At 40.5% G+C, this 26,420-nt stretch overlaps 1 protein-coding gene across 1 annotated transcript in view; it reads right to left on the reverse strand.

The window, feature by feature from the left end:
- Window positions 1-1,599: 1,599 nt before the first annotated feature.
- Window positions 1,600-26,420, reverse strand: part of ACVR1C (activin A receptor type 1C) — a 57,190-nt gene continuing 32,369 nt past the window's right edge. The window contains exons 3-9 of the mRNA XM_054971026.1: window positions 23,412-23,657; window positions 17,965-18,195; window positions 14,742-14,909; window positions 10,856-11,012; window positions 9,414-9,538; window positions 4,642-4,772; window positions 1,600-2,770 (exon numbers count right to left, since the gene is read on the reverse strand). Of these exons, the coding sequence (XP_054827001.1) occupies window positions 2,645-2,770; window positions 4,642-4,772; window positions 9,414-9,538; window positions 10,856-11,012; window positions 14,742-14,909; window positions 17,965-18,195; window positions 23,412-23,657 (1,184 nt within the window). The 3' untranslated portion in view covers window positions 1,600-2,644. The remainder of the gene's footprint in view (window positions 2,771-4,641; window positions 4,773-9,413; window positions 9,539-10,855; window positions 11,013-14,741; window positions 14,910-17,964; window positions 18,196-23,411; window positions 23,658-26,420) is intronic.

Raw genomic sequence — 26,420 nt, forward strand, 5'->3', positions numbered from 1 at the left:
GAAGGTCGACAAAACTACCAGTGGCAACACAGGAGACTAGGTAAGTGGGATTCCCAAATAAGCTAGTTTGAGATGTCATAATTGAAAGGAAGGTACTCGCACACTCAAGGCAGAACGACAGTTATCTACACTATTTGCCACTCGTTTTACGCAGGATTAGAAGGACTTCAACCCTTCATGAGAAGCCACAGCAGTATGGAGCTGTCTCCTGTGGTATGATCCTATACAACTTAAGAGTTATGTAGAAATGATGCAAGCAGGTCAGATCATGTGGCACTTCCCCCACACAGCTGGAATGCCAGTGGAGCAATCTGCCCTGCACATATCATTGACAAGAAGCCCCGAGCACGTAGGATCACCTCACAGAAAATCCAATGTAACACAGCTGTGTGTGACAGGCACCTGAATGCATCCTCACATATAAGTATACCCAGGGCTTTTTTTCTGGGAAAAGAGGTGGTGGAACTCAGGACCGTATTTTGGGTCAGCTGGAACAAGGGGGAAGTTCTGTAAAGTTTAAATCACCCTCGGCAAAAATGGTCACATGGCCGGTGGCCCTGCCCCCTGATCTCCAGACAGAGGGGACTTTAGATTGCCCGATCTAAACTCCCCTCTGTCTGGAGATCAGGGGGGCGGGGCCACCTGCCATGTGACCATTTTCAAGAGGTGCCAGAACTCCGTTCCACCATGTTCCAGCTGAAAAAAGCCCTGAGTATACCCCTTTAACACTTGTCCTAAACTAAGATCTTGGAACATTTAGTGATTGGAAGTCTAAAAATGACGGTAGGTAAACTAGAGATGTTTCCAACATTTAACTATAAATTCGCACATGAAGCTTTAAATAAATGGCTGCCTTTAAGGGCAACAAATAATAACAATGAGATCTTTAGTTTCACAGTATACAAGTTCAGCTGAACAATATTTAGTTAATAAACCAAATATTAATCATATATGCATTGATGAAGCTAGTCTACTAAGTTCTACGGAAATTTCTGCAATGCCTTGATTAATTTGGTCTCTGTCGCTCTCTCTTTCGACAAATATTGTATATTTCACTTTACACACATTTTCTACAGCCATAAAGTACTAACATATCTTTGGATAGAGCAGATACACCAAAGCACATTCTAGTTTCTGGAAGAAGGGATACCCTCCCTCCACGGTAGCAGCCTATGGAGATTTATTATTCCAGAGATGGACTCACAATCATTCTGGGTCCTTTCAGCAGCCCAGGGAGAACACAGAAAACTCTATCCCCTTCTGGGTGGGCATCAATATTCAGTTCTGGGGGAATGTTTCAAGACAGGCTTCAGGCCTTCTGTCAGATGAGCAAGAAGTTTTGAGATACATAAGGAAGGGACTAAAACCGTAGTCTAGGCAGGAAACAAATTTTAGTGTACAAAAGAAACACTTAATATTTGATTGCTGCCAGAATACTAAGCTTACGAACAATAGTACTGAAGTACTGTCGAAGGCTTTCACGGACGGAGAACGATGGTTGTTGTGGGTTTTCCGGGCTGTATTGCCGTGGTCTTGGCATTGTAGTTCCTGACGTTTCGCCAGCAGCTGTGGCTGGCATCTTCAGAGGTGTAGCACCAAAAGACAGAGATCTCTCAGTGTCACCGTGTCTGTCTTTTGGTGCAATACCTCTGAAGATGCCAGCCACAGCTGCTGGCGAAACGTCAGGAACTACAATGCCAAGACCACGGCAATACAGCCCGGAAAACCCACAACAACCAATAGTACTGAACTCCCATTATCTTCAATTGTTTACTATGAGTAAACACCCCTTAAGGGATGATTTTGAGAACATTAAGTTCACAGGGTGGGGACCCCAGACCCAACCTGTAAACTCCAGAGTGCCATATGAATGCGTTACTTGCTTGTTCATTTCTCTTCCTGTGCATGCTGTTTCTGCTGTGGATCAGGACCATGGCATGGTACATAAAGAGGTCCAGATCCCTGCCCTCCATATGCTATTATCCCAACCAGAATGTTCCAAAGAGGAGGTATTTTACGTCATTGCAGGAGCACAAATGTCCAGTCCTTCCACAAAGGAGGAAATAGTTCTTTCCCTGGGTCCTTTCTGTTCAGAGTAACAGAGTATGGGGCATGGGAGAGCCTGGACTTACTTCTGCCCCGCATCACAATCCTGATCTGAGGCAGGCACAGCACACATGGGAAAAGAGGGGAACATGCAAGTATCATGTGACTGTGATGGTTCACCAGTTGGCTCCGGAGTCGCTGCAATTTCAAACACGGTGAAATGTGTCTCTCGGGAACCAACCGCCGAAAGTGCTCCATTGCAGTGACTTGATTTCCTCCACAACAATCAGTTCCCAGGTTTGCTGGTGGGTTGCTGAGGTTGAGAAGTTTATGTTGCAAGAAAGTCACGTCACCACAGTGGGGCACATCTGTAGTTCACTTTTCATTTACAAGCCAAGGCAGGTGGCACCATCACACCCCAACCTAAAATTAACTCTGGCTCTGAACATCCGGTGAAGTTATTTTCCCGAACTTTGATTTGGGTATCTATATATAATGTACTAAAAACTCTGCATCAGTGAGGTAGAGCAAAGGCAAAACAATGCAAAAACAACATACAAAATGATTCATTTCCTTCTTCCTTGAGCGGCGTGCAAACTTAAGCTTTAGAATCTTTTTGTACACAGAGCTGAGAAATGGTCTTCTTAATGCGAAGTGCCGTCAGGCGAGCTGCCCCGTTGGCATACCAACATTCCCGCATTATCCGGCCCATTACTCTGAGAGCCTTCAGAAAAAGAAAAGCAAAGTAAGACAAAAACATTCAGGTGCCTTTCCATACAGTGCCACAAATCCCAAGAGTCAATGGAAGATTTTAAAATGGTAATCCCTGAAGCAAATGTTACCTACCACTTTGAAGAGTTTGTTATAAACAGTATAGCAAAAAAATGTTTAAACCGTAACCATTTTTCTTTGTGTGTTCTTTGAATGAAAAAAACTATAGAAATTTTCTATACTAAGAATCTCAAGTTTCTCCTCTTCACCCAGTAATTCTAGAACTTAAAGTTACATCCATTGTCTTTTCTAGCGATGCCTCAAGAAGACTTCTACCAGAAGTACAGACACCAACTGATTCAAGAGACAGAAATGGTGATTTTGCCGACTTCCTCACTGCAGCTAACTGTCCCATGTGGCTCTGAGTCCATTCAAGGCCCCCAATTCCCAGCATTGCTTTTATGGCACATAGAGGTGGTTTCTCGGGGACGGCAGGAAAGATCGACCTCAGACATCAGCTTCTCCGGATACTTAACAGGATCCAACCCAGGCTATGGTCTTCTATGGCTATTAACTGACGTATAATCTAGCATCAAATATGGTGATATTTGAGGCCTTAAATTAGTACAGCCTTTTAGATCCCAGCAACTATTTTATAGCAGTTGTAATACTGGTGGCATTTCATCTTTATTGATTAATCCTGCCTGGAAAGTTTTGTTTGGGGTAGTCTTAAGCTACAGTTGTTATGTTGCATGGGATAGCATTTTTATGACTTACAACTCCATCCTAAGCAGAGTCACACCCTTCTAAATCCACTGAAGTCAGTAACAGTGCCGCTCTAAACTGAGTTACACCCCAATCCACTGAAGTCAATGGGCTTAGAAGAGTGTAATTTACTTCACAATGGCACTATCCAGTTGCTCTCTTTAAGTTATTTACTAGGAATGAGTCCCATTTATTGATTTCAATGGTATCTGTTCTGAGCATGCATACTTAGGATTGTGTTGCATCTCGTTGTACAGCTCAAGAGTGCTTAACTGCCATTATTATAATACTACTGATGGTGGTAACTTGTATACCTATTTATCTGAAGTACTAACTGCATTCCCCACAAAAAGCTCAAACACTTTCTTTTCCATTAAACCTTTTAAATACAAAAATAAAGCACTATAAAAGTCAAAAGAGACTCAATAAAACAAAATAAAAAGGCAGAGTAAAGTATAAAGGAAAACAAATCGGGCTAGTAGTAACTGAAAAAAAATTTAACTTGACATGAAAACAAGGATTTAAAAAAAAACAGCAGAATTAACGGAAAGTTTGGCAAATAGCAAAAGGTAAACACAAGTGATTAGGTTAAAAAAACACTAATAGGTGCTAGAAAAGTCACTGTGTGGAAGTGAAACTATGCCCACAAAGTTCCCCGTCTCTGATTTCCACCCATCTTACTTCAGAAGCCACACAGAGCAGGGTTTCCCACAAAAGGAGCATAGAACCAGAAGGCCTTCAGGTTATCACTGAAAGTGTACCCAAAGGAAGCAATTTTACCCTAGCAATATCATCCCTAGTGGTTAACTTTTGGACAGAGTATTGTCAGGGAGTAAACCAGCCTGGATGCTATGCCTTCTCCCCTGGAATCCATACAGCAGAGGAATGCTCCGATAGCTGCAAAATTAGATGTAAAGCGCTCATTCTAGGATTATCACCATCCATTCTGAAAAGCCTCTGGAACTGAACACTACCTCATACTGAGACTTGTTTACCTCTGAGGCAAGTAGCCAATGAGAAAAAGTGCTATCTATACTGGCAAGCCAGAGTATTTGGGACCAAATGAAAATGTTGACTTTTCAGATATATTAAGATTATCTTTTTACTAAGCATTTTTACCTCACAGCTTTGCCACTGATTTGGGATATTTGGTCTAAGCTTTTGTTCACAGACTACTTTTTTCATATCTTCTATGGAGGGGTCAGAAGGGACGACATCATGATAAGGCAACTGATATTCCTCAACAATTCCTAGAAGAGGGAAATGGTTGAAAGGCAAGATTATTAACACAACTCCAAACATGAAAGGAGACAAACATGTGTTTTTAACAGATGGGTACATGCGATAGAAGGCACCGTAACCAATCAGCTTCCTGGAACAAATGAGTTGAAATCGTTTGTATTTGTGTACGGCCCTCAACATTTATTTGTTTTTACCCAAGCATTTACTTGTGCATCCTTAAAACATAAAGCAGCCACCAGAAAGGCAAGTTAACAATCCAGTTTTAAAAAGAAATAAAACATTTGAAAACTATTTTAATTCACTGCGTTATGCACTTGTTCTTGCTACCAAATGTGCCTCATTGACATGACCGTTATTTTATTTCTGTTGCAGTAATCGGTACCCAGGAACCTGTTCACAGTTTAGATCAGTCCAAAATTGCCTCTGTCGGTTGTAATGACAAGAGCTAAAGGAACGGAGGGGCTGAAGGAGGGAGAAGTAAGAAGAAAAAAGCTATGCCATTTCCCCTCTTTTCTTCTTTTTTAATTGGTCTTCTTTCTGTGCCTTGAGAGGTAGTAGCAGAAAGCTTCCTCTTCTACCACCTCCACTCACCCTCACCACAATTCCATGTAGGTCTCCACTTAATGATTTAGGGTTGGATCCTATGTCTCCCTTCAGCTAAGCTGAAAGAAGACTTCCTCCAGTGGAGAATGGCTTTTTTTCTGATGGAGAAAGGCTTCCACACAGAGCTGACTAAACCGAAAAACTAGCTGGATTTTTCTGTTTACATAATGTTCTACTTCTATTACTTATCATGCCATGCTCTGTCAGATAAGGAGGGAGAGAGAGAACACACATGCCTTTATGGACAATTCCTTGTATAATTCAAATTTCTCTTCTAGCTTCCTGTTTTCATTTCTGTTGTAGAGTAGAGGCTCAGCCCAACTCACTCAGTCCAGTTGCTTAAGTCAAGTGACCTTTTACACAGAGAACTGGTAAAGTGGAAAAGCACACTCACACATATGGTGCAACTTATTTTGGGATGGTCAGTAACACGTGAACATGATATTCAATCCATGGGATGATGGCATCACAAGCAAAATCTTTAGTAAAAGTAACATTTTCTCAAGAGAAGTCCTTTCCAACTATTGCTCTAAGCAAATTTTGAGTTTCAATGGCCTGAATTCTTATTATCTTGTTTTATTAATCAACCTGGTTCCCTTCTTTTTCTACTCCATAAATTGCTTGAGCCAACCAATAGCAATTTCCAAAATTAGGAGTCATTGTTATGGATGTAGATCCAGAGGAGTTAGCCATGTTTGTCTGTAGTAGCAAAATAGTAGAGAGCCCAGTAGCACCTTTAAGACTAACCAACTTTACTGTAGCATAAGCTTTCGAGAACCACAGCTCTCTTCGTCAGATGCAGACGAAGTTGGTTAGTCTTAAAGGTGCTACTGGTCTCTACTATATTGTTATGGGTTTTTGTGTGTATACACCTGCACACAAGAAAAGACTTGTGAGACTTGCAGGGGCAGTGGGAACCCCATCCTTTCTGCATCCCCGCCACCTGCCCATTTGCTGGCCAACTCACACATCTGCATAGCTGCCACTAATGGCTGCCTTGCTCACATAGCTCCTGCTCTTCCTTCCCACTGCATTGCCACCTTCACCTGATTGGCTCATGTGGTTCCTCCTCCCCTGGCATATGTGGCAGCAGCTTTGCCCATGCCCTCCTTCTGCCTGCCCACCTGCCTGGCACATGTGCCTGCCTGGCACAGCATCTCCCTTTCTCTCTCTCCCTGCTCCTCTGCTCACCCTACAGAAGGGGACGCTCCTTTCCATTGTCTGTGCCAGTCCAGACAATCTTCCCCTTTTGGGGAGAGGATTAACTGCCTCTCCATTTTCAAAAGTTTTTCACATTTTCCTGTAAATCTCCAGAAAATATCTTGCAAAATACCCTCTGGCCATACTCTTTGGGTTTATCAATCTACCTGGGGGGCAGGTTCAGGATCAGGTGTAAGATATGCTGAGAATATAGAAAGGGAAAGGTTAATTTAATTTAATAATATAAGTGTAACATAAAATCACTTATCCCTTTAACTATGGTGCTATACTTTAATGACCAAAGAAATCTTCAAGCTTGAGTTCTGTCTCTAAGAGAAATGTGGGAAAGGCTCTATAAAGTATGGAGAAGAAGGTGGGGTCCATCTTGCCAGCACCTGCTGAATAAGATGTGGGTTGGGTTTGTTTTTCCTCTGTTCTGCAGGTGTGGCCAAGCTTGGGTGTGGCCAGAGGCACAAACCTTTTGTCTTAAGCCAAAGGGCTCTTGGCCCTGGCACACAGCCCATGGATAACAGCCTCTGTTTCCAACTGAGGCAGTCTAGGGGATCCAGGATCAGCCCAAGATGTTGTCAGGATATTTTTCTGTTTATTTAGCTTGTATTTCTGTTTATTTAACTTGTACTTTTGTTCCTTTAAATTGTACATTTATTTTGGTATTTCGTAAGCTACTTGGGCCCTCCACTGGGGATAAATGTAGAGTTAAAATGCCTAAGTAAATGAATGAATACACCAGAACTGCAGTCCAATAACAGAGAGTTTCAAGGGGGAAGTCATGTTGGTCTGCAGTAAAAGAGCAAGATTTGAGTCCAACAGCATGTTAGAGCCAAGCTCCCTTCATCAGGTAGGTATCTGACAAAGGGAGCTTGACTCTCTAAAGCTTATATCCTGGAAATCTTGTTGGTCTTTACGGTGCTACTGGACTCTTGCACCGATAGCAGACATTTCTCATGATCCTGTTGATAGGTTCTGTTCTTTACCAACAATTAAGCAGCAAGATCTTCCAGATACGCTTTTTCCTCTTTTCCAATCCTTTAAAAAAATATATATTCTTCTCAGCTCTCATCAAACTCAAAACTTTCATAATGACAGCCCTTTCATCATTACAGAGAGCCATCCCTATTACTGAGGAAAAGGGCTGTCTTCAAGAAACTCTTTATAGCATCTGATATTTCATGGGCAAGCTAAAGGTGCTGGCATTTAAAGAGTGGGGTCTGGATGCAAGTGCACTCAAGAGCAAGATTTTGTGTGTGGTCCTCAGTTGATGTGCAGGCTCAGTGCACGTGCATGCTGCTTCCCCAGGAGTTCCCTTTGTGTGAATGCACCTGCAAGTGAATCAGGAGGGCAGAGCACCAATTCAGCTCTGTTTACACTTGAGAACAAGTACTGTAGGCTCCTTTGACTTGCCAATTTGCATTTCTTTAAGGTGTGAGAAAGTGTCAAGATCTGCATTTCCATGAATGGAGGTGGGAGGTAGGGGAAACTGAGATTTTGGCAGTTGTAAACAGAGAATTTCCTTGTCAAAGATTACCTACAGGAGTAGCAAAGAAAGGTATAGCCAGAACTATTTCTTTATAGAAAAGTAATGCAACAGATTGAATCAATTTCAAACCACATTGTTATAGGAAGGGGAAAATGGAAAACACTTGTGCCTCACAATAAATGGGATACTTCTAGCAGTTGAGGAGGTACTGATATCAAACGCATGAATGTACTCAAGCAGTGCAAATGGAAGTGTGACTGTGTGCATGGGAAGTTGGAGGGGGAACAAATGAAATGAGGTTCACTCAAGCCTCTCTAGGTACTTAGTAACATGTATCTCAACCCTCAGTCTCCCATAGGAATGAGATGAGGTAACTGACTCCACAATAATGTGCTACTCGGTGTGTTTTTTTTAAAAGGTTCCAGTACTCACACATATATTTGCACTGATTTCTACGAATTCCCCCCTCAGGACTTGGGAGAGCCCCCCAAAAGATGCTAGTACTCAGTACCAGTAACTAGCAAAAAAAGCCCTGGTGCTACTGTAGTTCAATTAATTTGCATTGACGGCAGTGTGACTGCTGCTCGAAATGCATCCGCATACAGTCACCTTCATGTGGCAAGTTGTATGCAAGAAACAGCACTCCCTTGTGGTGCCAACAGTTTTAACCACATCAACATAAACTAAAAAATTAAAAAGTAAGAATGAGGGTCACATTGGCATGGATGACTTCAATAGAACCAAGTGGGCAGCAATTTCCCATAATTTATGACATGGGATACTTCCACGCAGAGTATAATTGTGTATACATATATAACAGAAATATAATCAGAAATCAATGTACAAAGTTTCATCCAATTTATCCAGTTATTATTTTACAGCTAATGACCATGGGCTAGATCCAATTATTTCCCAGCACAAGGGATCACAGATCTTTTTCGCTTTCTCCTCCCATCAAGTAGTCATACCTCTGCTCAGAGAAGAAGGAAGAGGTTGCTATTTCATTCCTTTCCCCCTGTTTACTGCAGCCCACTGACCATAGGGCTATACTTCACATGGGACCCACAATCCTAGGAATCAATTCTCCCAGCATTGGAGTGGGATGAGCAATGACTATCAGTACCTTCTGCTAATGGATCCCTGGTCCATCCCTTCTTCACAACGTTCAAAGCAGACTTCTCCAGAGTTCTCCCTCTAACCAGAAATAACATTCTTAAGGGTCCAAATGTAACGGTTTGCATCTTTATTATGTTAAGTGAATGATAATTTTTTTAAAAAAGTTACAGGGAAGGAGCATGGAGTCTTAACGACAGAAACTGCATTAACAAGAAACAAACATAAACCATACCTCCAACTGAGCATCTTCGCGATATCTCCCAGTACACTAGACCAAGAGCGTAGATATCTGCACGCTTGAAGGACTCAAAGATATTGATGTTCATAGCATCATCAAGTATTTCTGGAGCCATGTATCTTTTAAAATGCAAATAAAACTCACGTTTATGAAAGAAATAATGCCTTTACCCATGAACTAATAGAAATACATTTACCCAGGACTAATGAGAGCCAAAACACACGAGAAGAAATACCTAGGTTCAGCACGTGTTCTCTTACCTCAAGGTTTGCCGGGATCTGTAGGCGTCCTGGAAGCTTAAAGTTTAGCATTTACAGAGCAGCAGGAAGGGAAATACAGGCGCCTGTATTTCCCTTCCCCTTCCTGCTGCTCTGTAAATGCTAAACTTGTTCTCTTACCTCAAGGTTTGTTGGGAAGTGTAGGTGTCTTGGCAGCTTAAAGTTTAGCATTTACAGAGCAGCAGGAAGGGGAAGGGAAATGCAGGCGCCTGTATTTCCCTTCCTGCTGCTCTGTAAATGCTAAACTTTAAGCTTCCAGGACGCCTACAGTTCCCGGAAAAACTTGAGGTAAGAGAACACGTGCTGAACCTAGATATTTCTTCTCGTGTGTTTTGGCTCTGTGAAACAAAATAATTACAATCTTTATGAAAATGTATGAATTACCTACGTATTGATTTTTCTTCCCAGAAGTCTCATAGGAGTCAAACCAAATAAACTCAATTTCCATTTAAAGCAAAAATACTGATTCAATTAGAACTCGTATTTGTCCTGTCTACACTTTTTCACACCCCACCAGAAATAAAGATTATGGGGGCCAAACAATGCGTTTTGAATCACTCAAAAGGTATTTCTGAAAAATTTCAGTTAACAGTCATCAGTATTTTGATTCTCTGTGCAATCTTCTAGTCTAGGTATCCTTGACAAATCTCCGGGCATTTTTACAATGTGGAGAAGAGGCAGTTGATGGAGCAACAAAATCGATGCCAAGGGGTTAGGTCTAATAGGATATTGGAAGCTCCACAAATTGTTCCTAGCCAAGCACCCTCCTATGATGGAAACAGCTGTTTCCAAACAGCTGCTTTCTGCTGACACAAAGGTGATGCCTCCTGGGCTCTTCAGAAATATGTCCTTCTCCAGCGAAATGGAGGAAACCAGGAAAAGAAGCAAGGGAGAGCCAGGAAACTCATCGATGAGCACCACATTCACTGTTCTAGATTAATTTTCCTGCATGTTGTTGGGATCTTTGCAAATATAAGTGACATCAACAGAAGCATAACAGCCAAGTGATACATTTAAATTCAGAATGCCCAGGAGAAAGAGCTAGGAGACCTTAGCTTTTCAGCATGAAACTCAAGCCACGGTTTCGTTAATGTCAATTCCATGTATGTAAAGGAAAAATATTAATTACTTTTATACATTTCAAACATGCTTCCTCACCTCTTCGTTCCCACTCGAGGATTCTGAGGAATGTCAATTGTGTTTAATACAGAGTTGTGTTTCACAGCCAGTCCCAAATCAGCAATGGCACAGGTTTCATTCCTTTTCACTAAAATGTTTTTAGATTTCAGGTCTCTGTGTGCAATAGCAGGCTTGCCTGTGAAGGACAAAAACATATTTCAATTTCAAAATTTGTACAATATAAGCACACAGTGTGTGCATGTGTGAGAACATGACTCATGCTTAGTGCCTTTTTCTGACAGTGTTCCCTTTCCATTTTTTGTTTCAGCATCCAAAATTAGCTCATATCTTCTTGTGTAATTCAACTATAATACATAAAATATTGTCAATTTAATCATATGCTACTATTCCCACATTTATATGAATGTTTTACTTTTCCCACAATGCTAAAACTAGTATTGGTAACTCTTAATTGCTAAATGTGTTGTTTTCCACATACAACAAAGGGAGAGATAATACCGCAACTAATGTAGAGGAGCCTTATTTAGACAATTTCATCACCCAAAGGCTTTGTAGCTATTTACAGCTTTCAAGAAATGAATCCTTTCACAAAACAACCTGATTTCTTGCTTATAAAATAAGCAGGAATGATACATTGGATAGTAAGGTCAGAATTAGGAAAGTTTGTAATATGAACTCCCCTAGTTTGAGAATCCCATCCATTTTGAGCTGGGTCCAAACTTGCTAAATTCAGGTCCAGCTCACAAAGGATTCCCACCTGCCAGCCAGTCCTGCTTCATAGCATACATACACATACCTCTTGAAAAGACAGGAAGGGATAATCAAGGGCAGGCAGAATGAATCAGTTTTCAAGTATACCTACTGGAAATGATATTCCTGAGCATCCCACGGCCACTGTTATTTTGTCTTTCATATAATTTCATTCCCCACCATGATCTTGCCTCTTCCCATACTCAAGGGAACCTTTTTGTTTGGGAAAGGCCAAATTGTCAGGGAAAAGAGGAATGCTTCCTTGGACTTATTTTTTCCAAACTTTCCTCAAACAAGAGGAAAGAGCCAGTTTGGTGTAGTGGTTAAGAGTGGTAGGACTCTAATCTGGAGAACTGGGTTTGATTCCCCACTCCTCCACTTGAAGCCAGCTGGGTGACCTTGGGTCAGTCACAGCTCTCTTGGAGATCTCTCAGTCCCACCCACTTCACAGGGTGACTGTCGTGAAGATAGGAATAACACACTTTGTAAACCACTCTGAGTGGGTGTTAAGTCATCCTGAAGGGTGGTATATAAATCGAATGTTGTTTATCATCATCATCATTATAAGCTGGAAATATCTGGGCTTGTTTTGGTGAGAATTCTGTAGGAAAGCTCACAAAAGCCAAACAGCTTCTGAAATGAGTGAGGGGAAACCACTTATCCAAAGAGTTGGACTTGGGTAAAATGAGGGAGTTTTCATGTGAGTGTCCAGGTAGAAATTGATCATATACCTAAACAAGATATGTCGATAATCATACATGACTGGAAGGCAAAAGTAAGAAACAATGCAGAATCAAATACTGTTGTAATGTTTGGACTATAATTAAGAAATTAAGCAGAACAGTAACTTATAGAATTTTGCAAAGCCAATAATTCGTTCATTGAGAACACTTGCTTCAGGAAACTGAACGTGGACATCACTAGATGGTCAATAAAGAAATAAAAAAGATTACATAATTGGAAGCATCTATTAAAATAGATGGAGAACCTCTATTCTAATAATAATAGCAACAACATTCGATTTTTATACCGCCCTTCAGGACAACTTAATAACACCCACTCAGAGTGGTTTACAAAGTGTGTTGTTATTATCCCCACAAACAGACATCTTGTGAGGTAGGTGGGGCTGAGAGGGCTCCAAAGAGCTGTGACTGACCCAAGGTCACCCAGCTGGCTTCAAGCAGAGGAGCCTGCTAAAACATGACCAGGAGCTGATTGTGGTACAGACCATAAACAGTTAATATAAAACATTAGAATAAAACTAAAGAAAAACACTAAAACCATCACAGTGCTAAAATATAATCTAAATAAACATTCCTGAAAAAAACCTAGATAAATTATTAAGGAAGAATAAACAAAGACTGTCACTGGAGCCAAAGAAAATGAAAAGCCTCAGTGGATGACTGATTGAAACTGTTAAAGTTATTAAGGATAGATTAGAAGTAAAAAGTGATAAAAAGAGAATCAGAATTCTAAATGCAGCTTTTCAGCGATTTGTACATAGAGACAAGGAGAACTATTATAATAACCAGGGCAAATAAACAAAAGAAAGAGATCTGTTTCACAAGATCCAAGAAATCAAAGTGAAATTCTAAACATGACTAGGGATGCTGAAAAATTTTCATTGAAATACATTATTTGATTAGGACAAAAACAAAGAAAAGATGGAAACAATACACTGAAAAAAATACAGAAAAGATTAAAGGAAGTCTAATTCCTTCAAAGGATAAAGAACCTGCACTCTTAGCTGCACTCAAAGGAACTGGGAAAAACAAGTCACTTGTGATATCAACAGAGCTATTTCAAAATACAGAAATTGTATTTCTTTACCAATATGCCAACAAATATGTGAAACAAAACAACAGCCCACAGACTACAAACAACAGCCCACAGACTGGAAATTCTCAATGGAAATTCCAGTTCTCAGGAAAGGAGATGTCAAAGATTGCAGGAACTATTGGACTATTGCATTAATTTCCCATGCAAACCAAGTGATACAAAACCCCTTACTAAAAAGACTCTTACCATATACAGAATGAGAAATGCCAGATATTCAAGCTGGGTTTGGAAAAGGAGGAGGCAGTAGAAATCATACTGCAAATCTGAGATGTGTTTGGATATTTTATTTGAAGTATATGAATTCTAAACACTGTATTTTATCTTGCTCTAGGTTCTGATTTAATTATGTATAGCTAGTCTAATGACCGTTACCATAAATACTACTACTAAATCATAGATGGGTGTGCCACAACATCTGATTGTTTTGATGCGCAATCTGTACTCTGTACAAGAGGCTACTTTTGGACAGAATATGGGGAAACAATAGTTTCCAACTGGCAAAAGTGTCAGGCGAGGATGTATTTTATCACCCTATCTGTTCAATCTATATACAGAGCATATCATAAGGAAAGCTGGATTAGATTTAGAGAAAGGTGAAGTAAAAATTGGTGGAAGAAGTATTAGCAATTTGATGACACCACATTACTGGCAGAAAATAGTAAAGACTGGTGAAGCTTAAAGGAGCAAGTGCCAAAGCGGGATTACACCTAAACACCAAGAAGACAAATAACGACTTCTGAGGAATTACTTTTAGACTTCACACTGAAAAAACTGGAATTTGTAATGAGTTTCTACTTCTTGGCTCAATCATCAACCAATAGGGAGACTGTAACCAAGATATTAAAAGGAGATTGAGACTTGGAAGGGCAGCCACAAAGAAACTAGAAAAGTCCTTCAATGTGTGGAAGTGTTGCTGGAGACCAAGATCAACATAATAATGGTATTCCTCATTACTATATATAGATGTGAAAGTTGGACAATGAAGACAGCTGACAGGAAGAAAATTGATTCATTTGAAATGTAGTGTTGGAGGAGAGTTTTATAGATACCATGGACCAAACAGATCAAATCAGGCCTGAATTCTACCTAGAAGCTAAAATGAGACTAAACTGAGGCTATTGTACTTTGGTTACATCATGAGGAGACAATAATGCTGGGAAAACTTGAAGGTAGCAGGAAAAGAGGATGATCCAACATCCACAATTGACCCAACCTTTCATGACTGAATCAATAAACAAAGCCACAGACTTCAGTTTGCAAGATCTGAGCAACCCTATTAATAAAAGGACACAGACATTTGCACTGAGGTACATACCTTGAGTACCCACAATCTCCATATGAAGGTGTGCTAGGCCACTGGCAATTGAAAAAGTCAGTTTAATCATCCCATCAACAGTCACTGTGTTGCTATTTAAATAGTCAAACAAAGAACCTTGTTCATAGTATTCAGATACAAGCCACAGCTGAGTCCAAGTTCCATTATCTGTGAAGGGGAAAATATTTAATGTCATGTAACATTAGACCACAAAAAGACTCAATGATTTCAAAACGCACTGTTGTTTTTTTCCCTTCTTTCCTCACAGGAATATTTGGCAATCCAGAATTCAAAATGGGTTGCTTAAATCCTGCCAGAATTGTTTATTTGTTGCTATTATTAACTCAGTTTTAACAATGTTGATGTTAATGTATGTCATGTGTTTTAAGGTTTGGTCTTAGTTTTTTGAGATACCTTGTTGAGATTTATATTATTTTAATATTTTTATTAATAATACTAATTGTAAATTAATTACCTTCTTTAGTGCAATTGTCCTTAATGTCATATTGTTAAGTTTCTCCTCTTTACTTAGATTTGCTATTGTACAGCATAACCGCAAACTGCTGTCAGCCCATGGAAGATAAAAGTAGCAAAATAGACCCCTATAATTAACACCCCCCCTCTCCCACACACACACACACACTCGTGCGTGAATGTGCACACAAACAAATGCACACACATTTCCTTCTTCAACAATTTGCAAAATCTTTTAAAGATTGTAACATTACCATTTTTATATGCAAGAACTTGAGACAACAAAATGGGTTGGATTCAGACTAATAGTGCAATCCTAAACAGCGTTATGCCTACTAAGTCCATTGAAGTCAATGGGTTTAGAAAGGTATAACTGTTTGGAATGCACAGTAAACTTTTCAACAGCAGCATGGAACTCCTCCACCCCCAATATACTGATCTCCCCTTGCTACCATTATATAAACCAATGGAACGGAGAACTTCGAGCCAAACTAGATGTTACGGCATTTATGGGTTCGACCTGTGGATGCCAATGCCATTTTACAGCTGAACTCCCAGAAAGGGACCAGGTGATCTTGTTCCATCCCTGCACCTTTTCAAGTGCTGAAACAACCATGGCACAGGAAGGTAACAAGATCATTTCGTCCTGTGGTGCCATGGGCTAAATCAGGCACCCAAGGCATTTTTAAATGGTGAGTTCCGCATTAAAATCGCATCAGCATTCAAGGTGCCCATGGATCTCATATCTTCTAGTCTGATCCTTACTGCAGGATAACTACTGCAAGTACATAACCCTGCCCATTCACCCTCGCTAATGCCTGAGCCTGGAGCTACCACCAGGCTGAGCGCTTGGTTTTAACTGTTTTAGCGATGTGGGGTTTTTTGGCCTATTTTTCATGGTTTTAAAATGTGGTTTTTTAAATGTATGTTTTAATTTGTTAGCCACCTTAGTGGACTTTGTGAAGGCAAAAAGGCAGGATATAAACTTTGTAAAATAATAAGCAAGTTATGCTATCTCTTTCAGGCTATTCAAATCTTTCTATAAATTTTACCTTCTCTGTTAGCATATTTTGGAACTCAAGCCTTTAGCATTTATCTCCAAATGAAATGAAACTTAAACAAGCAGTTATTTGTCAAGATTCTTCCTCTATTTCTTCATCCTACTCTCCATCTCTCCCTCTCATTAGAAAAACTGTCATTTCTTTGCAGGTAGGGATCTGTAAAGGCCAGGTTTGAGACCTTCTCTGTTTTTTCTTGTCAAACAAACCAGTTTGTTCATGATGTCTGAATGCAGCCCTTCATACCTCCTGAGGTGGTTTCAACATAATGGGTGCTATTTTCTGACAGAAAACCACAGAGATATCTAGCTGCAATACAAGAGTACATCTCAAGCGATCACATCAGCACCAGTAAAAAAAAAAGGGGGGGCGGGTGTTCAGTGGCCACAAAGACTGCTAGGAATGGATTGGTGGGGTAATGTAAGACAAGGCCTATGGAGAGTTAAGGGGGATTAAAGTCCGATCAGATAGTAAAATTTGAGATGAACTCTTAAGAGTCTGAGTTTGAAGGGAAAAAACACAAATGAGATAATAAGAACATACTGTTGCAAGTTTACAAAGGGTGGCTCCTTTAGTGGAAAGAGGGTGCTGCCTCTGTAATGCATGAATATCTGTGTGTCCAGCCAGCACAATACCTAGAAGAGTCAGGAATGCTTAACTCCACTGACATCAGCCAGCTTATGAGTGTTTCCCTGTGTGGTTTATTGCAGCTACTGACTGTTGTGATGAATAGAATCACTGCTGCAGCTAATGCCCTGTATCTAACCATGCAGTTAAGAAAACTTATGCGCCCTTCAGTTTTCTTAAGTAGGGACAGCAATTTCTGCTGATTCCATCCCCCACCCCCAAACCTTCTGCTGTAACCCACTGAGCCCCCCGAAAGTTCATTCCTTGAAGTCAACAGGTCTTCAGGGACAGTATTGTGATGATCTGCAGAGGGAAGGGGGGAAACTGCTGCCCTTAAATTTTCTTCAGAGACCCAGTTTGGTGTAGTGGTTGAGAGTGCAGGACTCTGATCTGGAGAGGCGGGTTTGATTCCCCACTCCTCCACTTGAAGGGTGACCTTGAGTCAGTCACAGCTTCTCAGAGCTCTCTCAGCTCCACCCACCTCACAGGGTGTTTGTTGTGGGGATAATAATAACATACTTTGTAAACCGCTCTAAATGGGCATTAAGTTGTCCTGAAGCGTGGTATATAAATCAAATGTTGTTGTTGGTGGTGGTCATTGTGGTTAGATAAAGGCCAATGAGATGTACATAAGCTCTTAAAATTTAGATTTCTAAAACACTCACTGGCCTCTGCAGCTTGCTGAACACTTTCTCTCAAATGCAGACTCGCTTCCCTCACTGAAAACCTAATATGGGAATTGTGTGGATGCACCCAATTTCTAATTAAATGGTGGTTAGAAATTGGGTGTGTCCACACAGTTGCCATCCATTTAAAACGCTCACACTATAATGAGGAGCTGCACAAGCCAAGCCTTGGTAGGAGCCTGTACCTATCTCTCATACGGCAACTGTTTTTTCTTCACTTATTTCTAATAATTAGAAAATCAGCCTTTACTAATCTTTTCCACAAGTCATTTTATGTCTCTGCCTTTTCCCATTAACCTATTCCCTTAAAAAAAATAATCCCACTGGGCTAATCCCAGTACAGGGCAAACATTGTGAAACTGTTTGGAAGTGCTTTACCCTTGTTATCAGCAGCAATAAAACCCAGGATATTTTCATGCCTCAGCATAATTGTCTGATAGATTTCTGCCTCACGAAACCAAGACCTTTCATCCCTCGAGGAAAAGATCTTGACAGCTACATCTTCTCCACACCATTTTCCACGCCAGACTTCACCAAATCGACCTTTTCCCACTATTTCCTGAAGAACGATAGTCCTTGCAATAGTTCTTTGGACGAGAAGAGGTAAACCTAGTGGAAAGAAATGCAGGCATCTGTAAAATTCAATCTTCACAGATTTTTGGAAAAATAATCCCAACAATTATCATATTTGTTGTATTTATTTATATTCTGCTTTTCTCCCAATGGGGGATCCAAAGCACCATGCATCATTGTTTCCCCCTCCTCCCCGCTTCATAACAACCTCCCTGTGAGGTAGGTTAGCCTCAGAGAGTGTGATTGGGCCAAGACTACCCGCTATGCTTCCATGGCAAAGCAGGATTTGAAACCCAGGTCTCTCAGATCCTAGTGAAAAGGGCTAAACACTGCAACATAGTGGCTTTCTACAACATATAACAGCATGTCTCTGCCACAATCTATAGTCTATTGAAAAAAACTTGCAAATGCGCTAATCATTTATATCAACATATTTATTTCTCAAGGTGATCCCATCTGGAATACTTAAATCTGGAGACTGGGGCTATGGGTAGACAAAACAGATCTTTTAACAAACTTGACAAAAGCCCAAGATTTACAGAAAAATCTGAAATCTTAAAAAAAAAATACATTGGGAGTTTTAAAAAACCCAACATGATAGAAGCAGCACATGTGGCTTTAAGATACAATGTCCTTACTGGCTGTTGCTAGGCAACCACTACAGTATTTCCAGCCTTCAAGCCTCAGTTTCTGTCAGTAAAAGGCAGGGTGAGTGGCAGGGCCTTTTCTAGGGCTGTTTTGGCATTTGAGAGAGAATTCACAGAGGCCAAGCACACCAGCAACCACCACAACTTGCATCACTTGCAACCATATGACACTCGTGACTTAGCCCATCCTGTTCAACAGCAGCCACCTCAAAAAAGTGTGGTGTAGTGTTTAGAATTTCAGACTAGGTTTTGGGGGGCCCAGGTACAAATCCTCACTCTGACGTGAAAGCTCACTGAGTGACCATGAGCCAGTCACACTCTCAGCCTAACTTACCTCACTGGGGTTTTGTGAGGCTAAAATGGGAGATCACAGAATGATGTACACTGCTTTGATTTCTATTGGGGATAAAGGAAGGGTTGCCAACTCTATGTTGGGAAATCTTTGGAGGCCTGGGGGTGGATCCTGGGGGTTTGAAATTGGAGGGATCTCAGTAGGGTATAATGCTATACACCCCAGTCTCCAAAGCAGCCATGTTTTTCCAGGGAAACTGACCGCTGTAGTCTGGAGATGTTGTAATTCCGGGTCCCACTTGGAGGATGGCAATCCTAGTTATATATGAAGTAAATAAATAATAAATATAGCTGAGGATGGAGGCAGATAAAAAGTTATGTTGGTAGGTGTGTTGGTGAAAAGGAGAAAAGAGAAAAGCAAAGGTGAGGATACGAAGACTGCTAGGAAGAAAGAGAAAATAGTGTGGGGAGGGGGATATGGGGCAAAGTGATGTGCCCCCTACACATCTTTCTAGATTCCCCACCATACAACTGCCTGGCTGACACCACACAGCCCAGCTCAGTGACTGGCATGGAACAACTGAGCCAGGCTTTTTCCAGGGAGAGGCTTTTTCCAGGGGGAGGAAAGGAGGGCAAACTGAACTCAGGGGGTCAGATAATGGTAGGTTGGCTGGTGGGTGGGAAGGAGAAGTGGAAGTTGGAAAAAGGGAGAGGCTCTCAGGGCTGCCAGGGAAAGGAACAGGAAACAGTGGGGGAAGGGAAAATGAGATGCCCTCCTGCAAGTACTTGTAGGTACCACATGTGTGGATTCCATTGCATATAATATTTACACCTACAACGGTTATCTTAGAACTACATTCAGCTTTGAGGAATGTAGTCTGAAAGAGAATTGTTATAAAATGATGTATCATTGGTATATGTCACCACATAAATTAGTTAAAATGTATAAAAATGTTTCGAATAGATGTTGGAAATGTGAACGACATGAGGGGAAATGTTATCATTTATGGTGGATGTGTAACATGTAACAAAACCAAAAAGTTTTGGATACAAATACATTCATTCAGAAGATTTTAAAGATTAATATACAAATGAAACCTAAGGCTTTTTTACTAGGACTAATGGACAAACAGAAGTTACTCGTGGAACTTTGTTTCTGTATATGACAATGGCAACACTTGAAATGTGGTGCTGAAGGAGAGTTCTGCAAATACCATGGACAGCCAAAAAGACAAATAATTGGGTACTAGATCAAAGCAAGCCTGAATTCTCCCTAGAAGCTAAAATGACAAAACTGAGGCTATTGTACTTTGGTCACATTATGAGAAGACAAGATTCTCTGGAAAAATCAGTAATGCTAGGAAAAGGGGAAGGCAGTAGGAAAAGAGGAAGACCTTAAACGAGATGGCGTGACTCAATAAAAGAAGCCACGTCTTCCAGTTTGCAAGATATGAGCAAGTCTGTTAATGATATGACGTTTTGGAGGTCTTTCATTCATAGGTTAGCCATAGGTCGGAGGCAACTTGACAGCACATAACACACACACAATAGCAGAAAGACTGTAATATGCTCAAAAATGTAAACCTTCGACATTACCTACAAAAGAGGAACAGTTGGTGAAGATGACAGAGCTTGCAGAAATGGCCAAACTTACTTCTTTGATTAGGGGACATTATTCAAGTTCATGGCTATCAGGAACCCCCTTATAGACTTGTTGTGCAAAATGGGGGGGAAATGAACTGAGGATTTGTGCTTTTGAAGATTAAGAGGTAAAAAAGAAAAGTACAGGGGAAAGAGATGTATTTTGTTTATGGTAATCTTAAAGTTAGTATGCAGCATGTAATGTAAATATATCTGCCACAGAGAAAATTGGAGGTTACTCCTTTCTATTTCTTTATAACTGTATTCTTTCCCCCCTTTTTCCCCTTTATTTTTTATGCTGCATAAAAACTTTAACAGAATTTATGACAAAAAATAGAGCATTATTATAAGATTATATTACAAGTAAGAGTTTCCAATGTGTCAGAACTTGGGGATATGTAGAATACTTGCTTCCATGCCTTTTTCAGATACTGCTAACTTACTCAACACACATTGCAGTGGTAAATCTTGATTTACACAATTCATATTACAGTTCTGGAATTGAATTCATTAGAGGCTACCTTTATCACATGCATGTATAGCATAACACACATGCATACCCTTCAAATAGCAAGGTTCAGGCCCAGTGACACCTAAAAGACCAATTTGATTTCCAGGGTATAAGCTTTCGAGATTCAAAGCTCCCTTCTTCATTTACCTGTACTTGAAATATCTGAAGAAGGGATCTTTGACTCTCAAAAGCTCATACCCTGGAAATCTAATTAGACTTTAAGGTGCTACTGGACCCGAATCTTGTTCTACTGCAGACAAACACAGCTACACATGTGAAGGAGCCTTCAAAAATATCACATCTCCATTCCTTTTGCAATGGCATAGTTACACCAATGATCAGCTAGTAGCTTGTAGACTAGATGTAGCCTTGAAAGCAATTTAATCTCATCTTCTATGGAATGACAGATGGATATAGATTTCGCTATCATATTTTAATACTTCTGTGATGGACTCAGCTTCAGATGCTGAGATTTCCAGACAGTAAGAGAATGATTGACATGCCCCCCCTCTCCATGTGGCTAGCCTGAAATGGCAGTTGGGGATGGAATGTTGGGAAGGCAGTCAGTTGGAGTTGGAGAGTAAACAAAAGAGTGAAAGAGAGTTGGAGCCTGGCTTTAGACCAGAGAGGGACAGCCAGAGAATCCTCTGTGAGAGGAAATAATGTTTGTGAAACACATTTAGTCCTCAGACTAAAGTGGGAAAAACCAGCACTAACTCCTACTTAGACTCACAAGATCTGGGAATTATAGAGGGCCAAGGAAGTGGGTAGAGAGGAGTCTCCCCTTCAGTGCCAGGAACAGGGTTATATGTAGCTCATAACTATAACGCCTGCCCAGTATCTAGGAAGGGTTTGTCTCAGATCCAACTTCATTAATATAATGAAGATTCAACTTAATTAATATAATTGGGGGGAGGAGCAGAGAATGCTATAGCCATACAACTCCTAGATAATAAGGTAGTCCTGGTGAATGCAGACACTGGCCAACACTGATCTCAACTGATAGAGACATTAATAACCTCAGGGATGTCTTTTCTTTTAAGGACAACAGTTTACAGATTGATCCTGTCTAAGGACATTCAGGATTTGAAGGCAGTCGTCTTAGAAGAAATTAGATTTCCTCTCCCATTTTCACGGTGTGAGGCAAGAAGATTTATATTAATCTACACTTATTTCAAAACCAGTTTTAAAGTTTCTGGCTCAGAAGTGCCCAAGGATTGACAACATGAGTCTGACCTTTGAAGCAAGAAACTTTTTGTCGGTCACAAATATAAAAGAATAGTCTATCGAAGACAGATTAATTGCTATTTTTGTTGCATCTTTATAGCCTTTTCAGTCATGATCGTCTTCCACATTTGGCTTTTGGTCAGATATTAAAATACCAGAGAGTATACAGTCTCCTGGCCAAATCAGCGTCTCCAAAGGGATGTATGCAGTATATGTGGGAAGATTAGAGTTTCTAAAATGCTCATAGACTTTGGTGGATTTGAAACAAAATGGTTAGAGGATTGAAATGTAGGTCATTTTCATAATTTCTTATCATGGAGGGTTGTCTTTTTCCAGCCAGTAGTAATGCTAAACAGCTGCAGCCTATTACCTGGCTTTCGACCGCTTTGTTTGGGTTGGATCCAGTTGCCCCTTTCCACAAGCAGAAGGGCACTTTGGGATCTAACCTACTATTACTTCTTTTAGAGATAGTTGTGAAAATTCCCATGTCTTTTCTATGAAAGACTCACAGGGATGCATTTTTATTAATAAAAATATGTGGCATGCGCAACTAACTATTGTTAGTTCAGTCTACAAATCCTAGTTGTTGAGCATAACATCTTCTTGCCTCGCATCCACTTTCCAGAGAGGTGTAGTGGTTAGAATGCTAGGTTAGGATCTGGAAGATCCAGGTTCAAATCCCCACTCTACCATGCAAGCTTGTTGGATGACATTGGCTCAGTCAATCTCTAACCCTAACCTGCCTCACAGAGTAAACAAAGGGAGGAAAAACATGTATGTAACTCTTTGAGTCCCTATTGGTGGGGAAACCATGGAAGGAATATCTAAATAAAATAAATATACCATTGCAACACTGCAATCCTCTTCTGTTATATACACATTATAGCAAAAGATAATGGAAGTTCCAACTGATTCTGCAGCATGTGTCCACATACCAGATCCAGAACCTGATGTTGTCATATCAAAAATAAGATCTTTGAGAGTTTTCCCAGGGTTCACAAGACTGCATTCTGACAGCGGTTCTTCAATGTTTAGCTTCTTTTTCTTCCTGAATCTGCAGTGGTGGCCCTGACATGTATACAGTGTCAGCAGGACCACTACAGACAAGACACATACTGGTATGATTATAATCACTGTCAACTCCACTGGTGTCAGCTTGGGTTTGCTTGGAGAGCCTTGACCTTGAAAACAAGGAAAACAAAATCAGTGTGCAATCTATCATGTCCAGAAAAGATTCAGTGGGTTGGATCCTGCCAGCTTTTCTCTTCATCTAGTCCAATTCCCCTCATGACAGCCCCTGTCACACATGGCTTTTGTCCAGGCATTTGCCACGATCCCCTCGCATAACCTTTTTGCCAGTTAAAGGGCATTCTTTCCTCCCTTTTTCACTGACAGCAAAGCTGGCTGGACCCAATCCAATGTCTGTTTTCATAGCAGTGACTGAAAGGATTTATACCATGGAGAAATACTGTATTGCTGTTTTTTGCATGTATTTATATTGTTGCATTATTTATTGACATATTTATGGTATTTATAGATTGACTGTATGATATTTGGGCGGTTCCTGCCATTGTTCACTTTGAGCACTTTAATTATATGGATAGATTGAGATATATGTTTTGCTGGTGATTGGTTTGGCTCCTGGGACGCTTTCCTGTTTCCTGTAGACTCTTAACCACTACACCAAACTGGCGCTTAACCACTACTGTAACAGATTCTTATCTGTGTCTTACCAAAGATCCCACCATCTCAAAAGAAAGATTTATCTTTTACTCTTGGATAGCTTTCAGAAATTAGTAAGGCCTGACAAACAGGACTGTTCTTTGAACACATTCTGCTTATCAGTACATTATTTATAGGGTCCTTCTTGCTTTGCCTTTTTCTCATCAAAGTACACAGAGATATTTCTAGAGTTTATTCATTTCCTTTAGTATTGGAATTATACTCTAGTTTCTTAAAGAAGCAAGATATCAATATATATATAATTATCAATATAAATCCTACAAAAATAGAACAGAAAAGCAATAAGAATTAGGTTTGCTAACATTTCCTAATTAACTCTAAGTTTAAAACCATCAAAGTTTCTGTGAAATGCATTAAGATTCCCATAGCACTGGTAAAATTTTTACCTAGATTCTCATGAGATTTCTTCCAATCAGAACTCTAACATACTATCTGAATTTGCATGTTTTACAGATTATCTTATGCAAATATCTATGATCTTTTTCATGTGATAGCACAGATAAACTACGACTGGTTTGATGCTTAATTAAATATTAACAATTTCTATTGTATAATCTTCTAATTAGCCAAAAAGTGATGTTATATCCAACTTGCAAAACAAAACTATAAATCTTTGAGAAATGACAGAAAGAGTTAAGTTGGTAGATCACCATTGATCCATTCTGCGATTGGATATCATTAATCTAGATAGAGTCCACTATTTTTAGTTGGCTGTCAAAGATTAAAGCAACAACTGTTTTAGTTACCTAACATTCTGAAAAAAACTCAAGACAGTTCATGCAAAGTTTAGAAGTTTACATAAAATACAAGTGTATTGCTTTGTATTGCTTAATACAATGTGCTTTAATCTATATTAATGCAACACTACACCGAACTGGATGAGTTGGGTGGTTAACTAAGCCAGCCTCTTGTGGGAGAGGAGAAAAGACTCAGGGCCAAGCTACAAGTGACGAATGCCACTTGAACGGCAAGTGTATTTCTCCCTGTTCACTTGCCCTCCACTTGCGCTCCACTTGATCCACTTGCCCTTCAAGTGCCATTCGTCACTTGTAGCTTGGCCCTAAGGTTGAATATGCTAAAGGGGGGATCCTATGGTGAGAAGACCTGCTATAAGTAGGGCTGCCAGGTCTCCTGGTGGGGGCAGGGGATCCCCCACTCCCAGCCTCTGCCCCTTGCCACCACTCACCTGGCCAACAGTGGGAAAAGGCCTGGGGAACAGGCTCAGGAGGCAAAAAACCTCCTGGGCCAGGGTGCAGTGGGTTCATTCCCAACAGCCATGAGAACATCACTTCCAGAAGTTATGTCATTATGCCTGCCAGGCGTTGGTGTGCACAAAGCATGTGCCCAAGGAGGTTTGTCAGGTCCCCCCCTCCTGCTGGGAAAGTAAAGGTACTTGGCAACTCAACGTCATGAGGAAAGCTCTTGTGGCAAATAGAAGGGTAAGACATGGAAGAAAAGTCTTAGCGCTGTATCATAATAAAATAGATAGTATCCTGGCCGAAGTGGCTTACAATATCTGACTCTCTGATGATACTACATGAACAATACAACCTTGTGGGACGAGCTCATGCTTCAGCTTCTCCCATACCTATATCACACCCATTTCCAGAGAAGTTATACTGCTGATGGAAGCAGCTGGAGTGTAGGCACCTCCCACGTGGCCTGGGACTTCTCAAGCTGTGCTGGCAGCCTGGAAGAACCCATGCTCTCACTCTGCCACCATCACTGAAGAAGTGTAATGGGAGAAGGTACTGTAGAGTGAAGAAGCCAACATGCAAGAATTTAGGCATTACCACTTTAAAATGTCTGTGTTAAAAGACCACCAGAAGGACCAATGGCAGTTAATTTCATCCTAGTTTTTCCTTCCTCCTTTGTGGACAGTGTATACAGAAGAAATACACTTTGCTTTAACCATATTTTAATCATGCAAGCAAATATTTTCCTGTGGGAGAAAATTTATATCATGTGCACGTGCACAATAAAGGATTCTCTTAAAGGGCTGGAAAACTCTTGTAAAAAGACCCCATGTGATAACAGAGAGCAAAGGCTATAGGTCAACTTCAGCTGCAGAAAACGATGGACAGAGTGACACCTACTGCCCTAAATTTAGTTAATTACTGTGACCCTGCAGCTAAGTACTCAACTTCTGTAAACAAATCCCTGAGCGTATAGAAAATCACCCTGTCGATAAGCTTATCACC

The sequence above is a fragment of the Eublepharis macularius genome, chromosome 2 (genome assembly GCF_028583425.1).
Source record: "Eublepharis macularius isolate TG4126 chromosome 2, MPM_Emac_v1.0, whole genome shotgun sequence".
Lineage (NCBI taxonomy): Eukaryota > Metazoa > Chordata > Lepidosauria > Squamata > Eublepharidae > Eublepharis > Eublepharis macularius.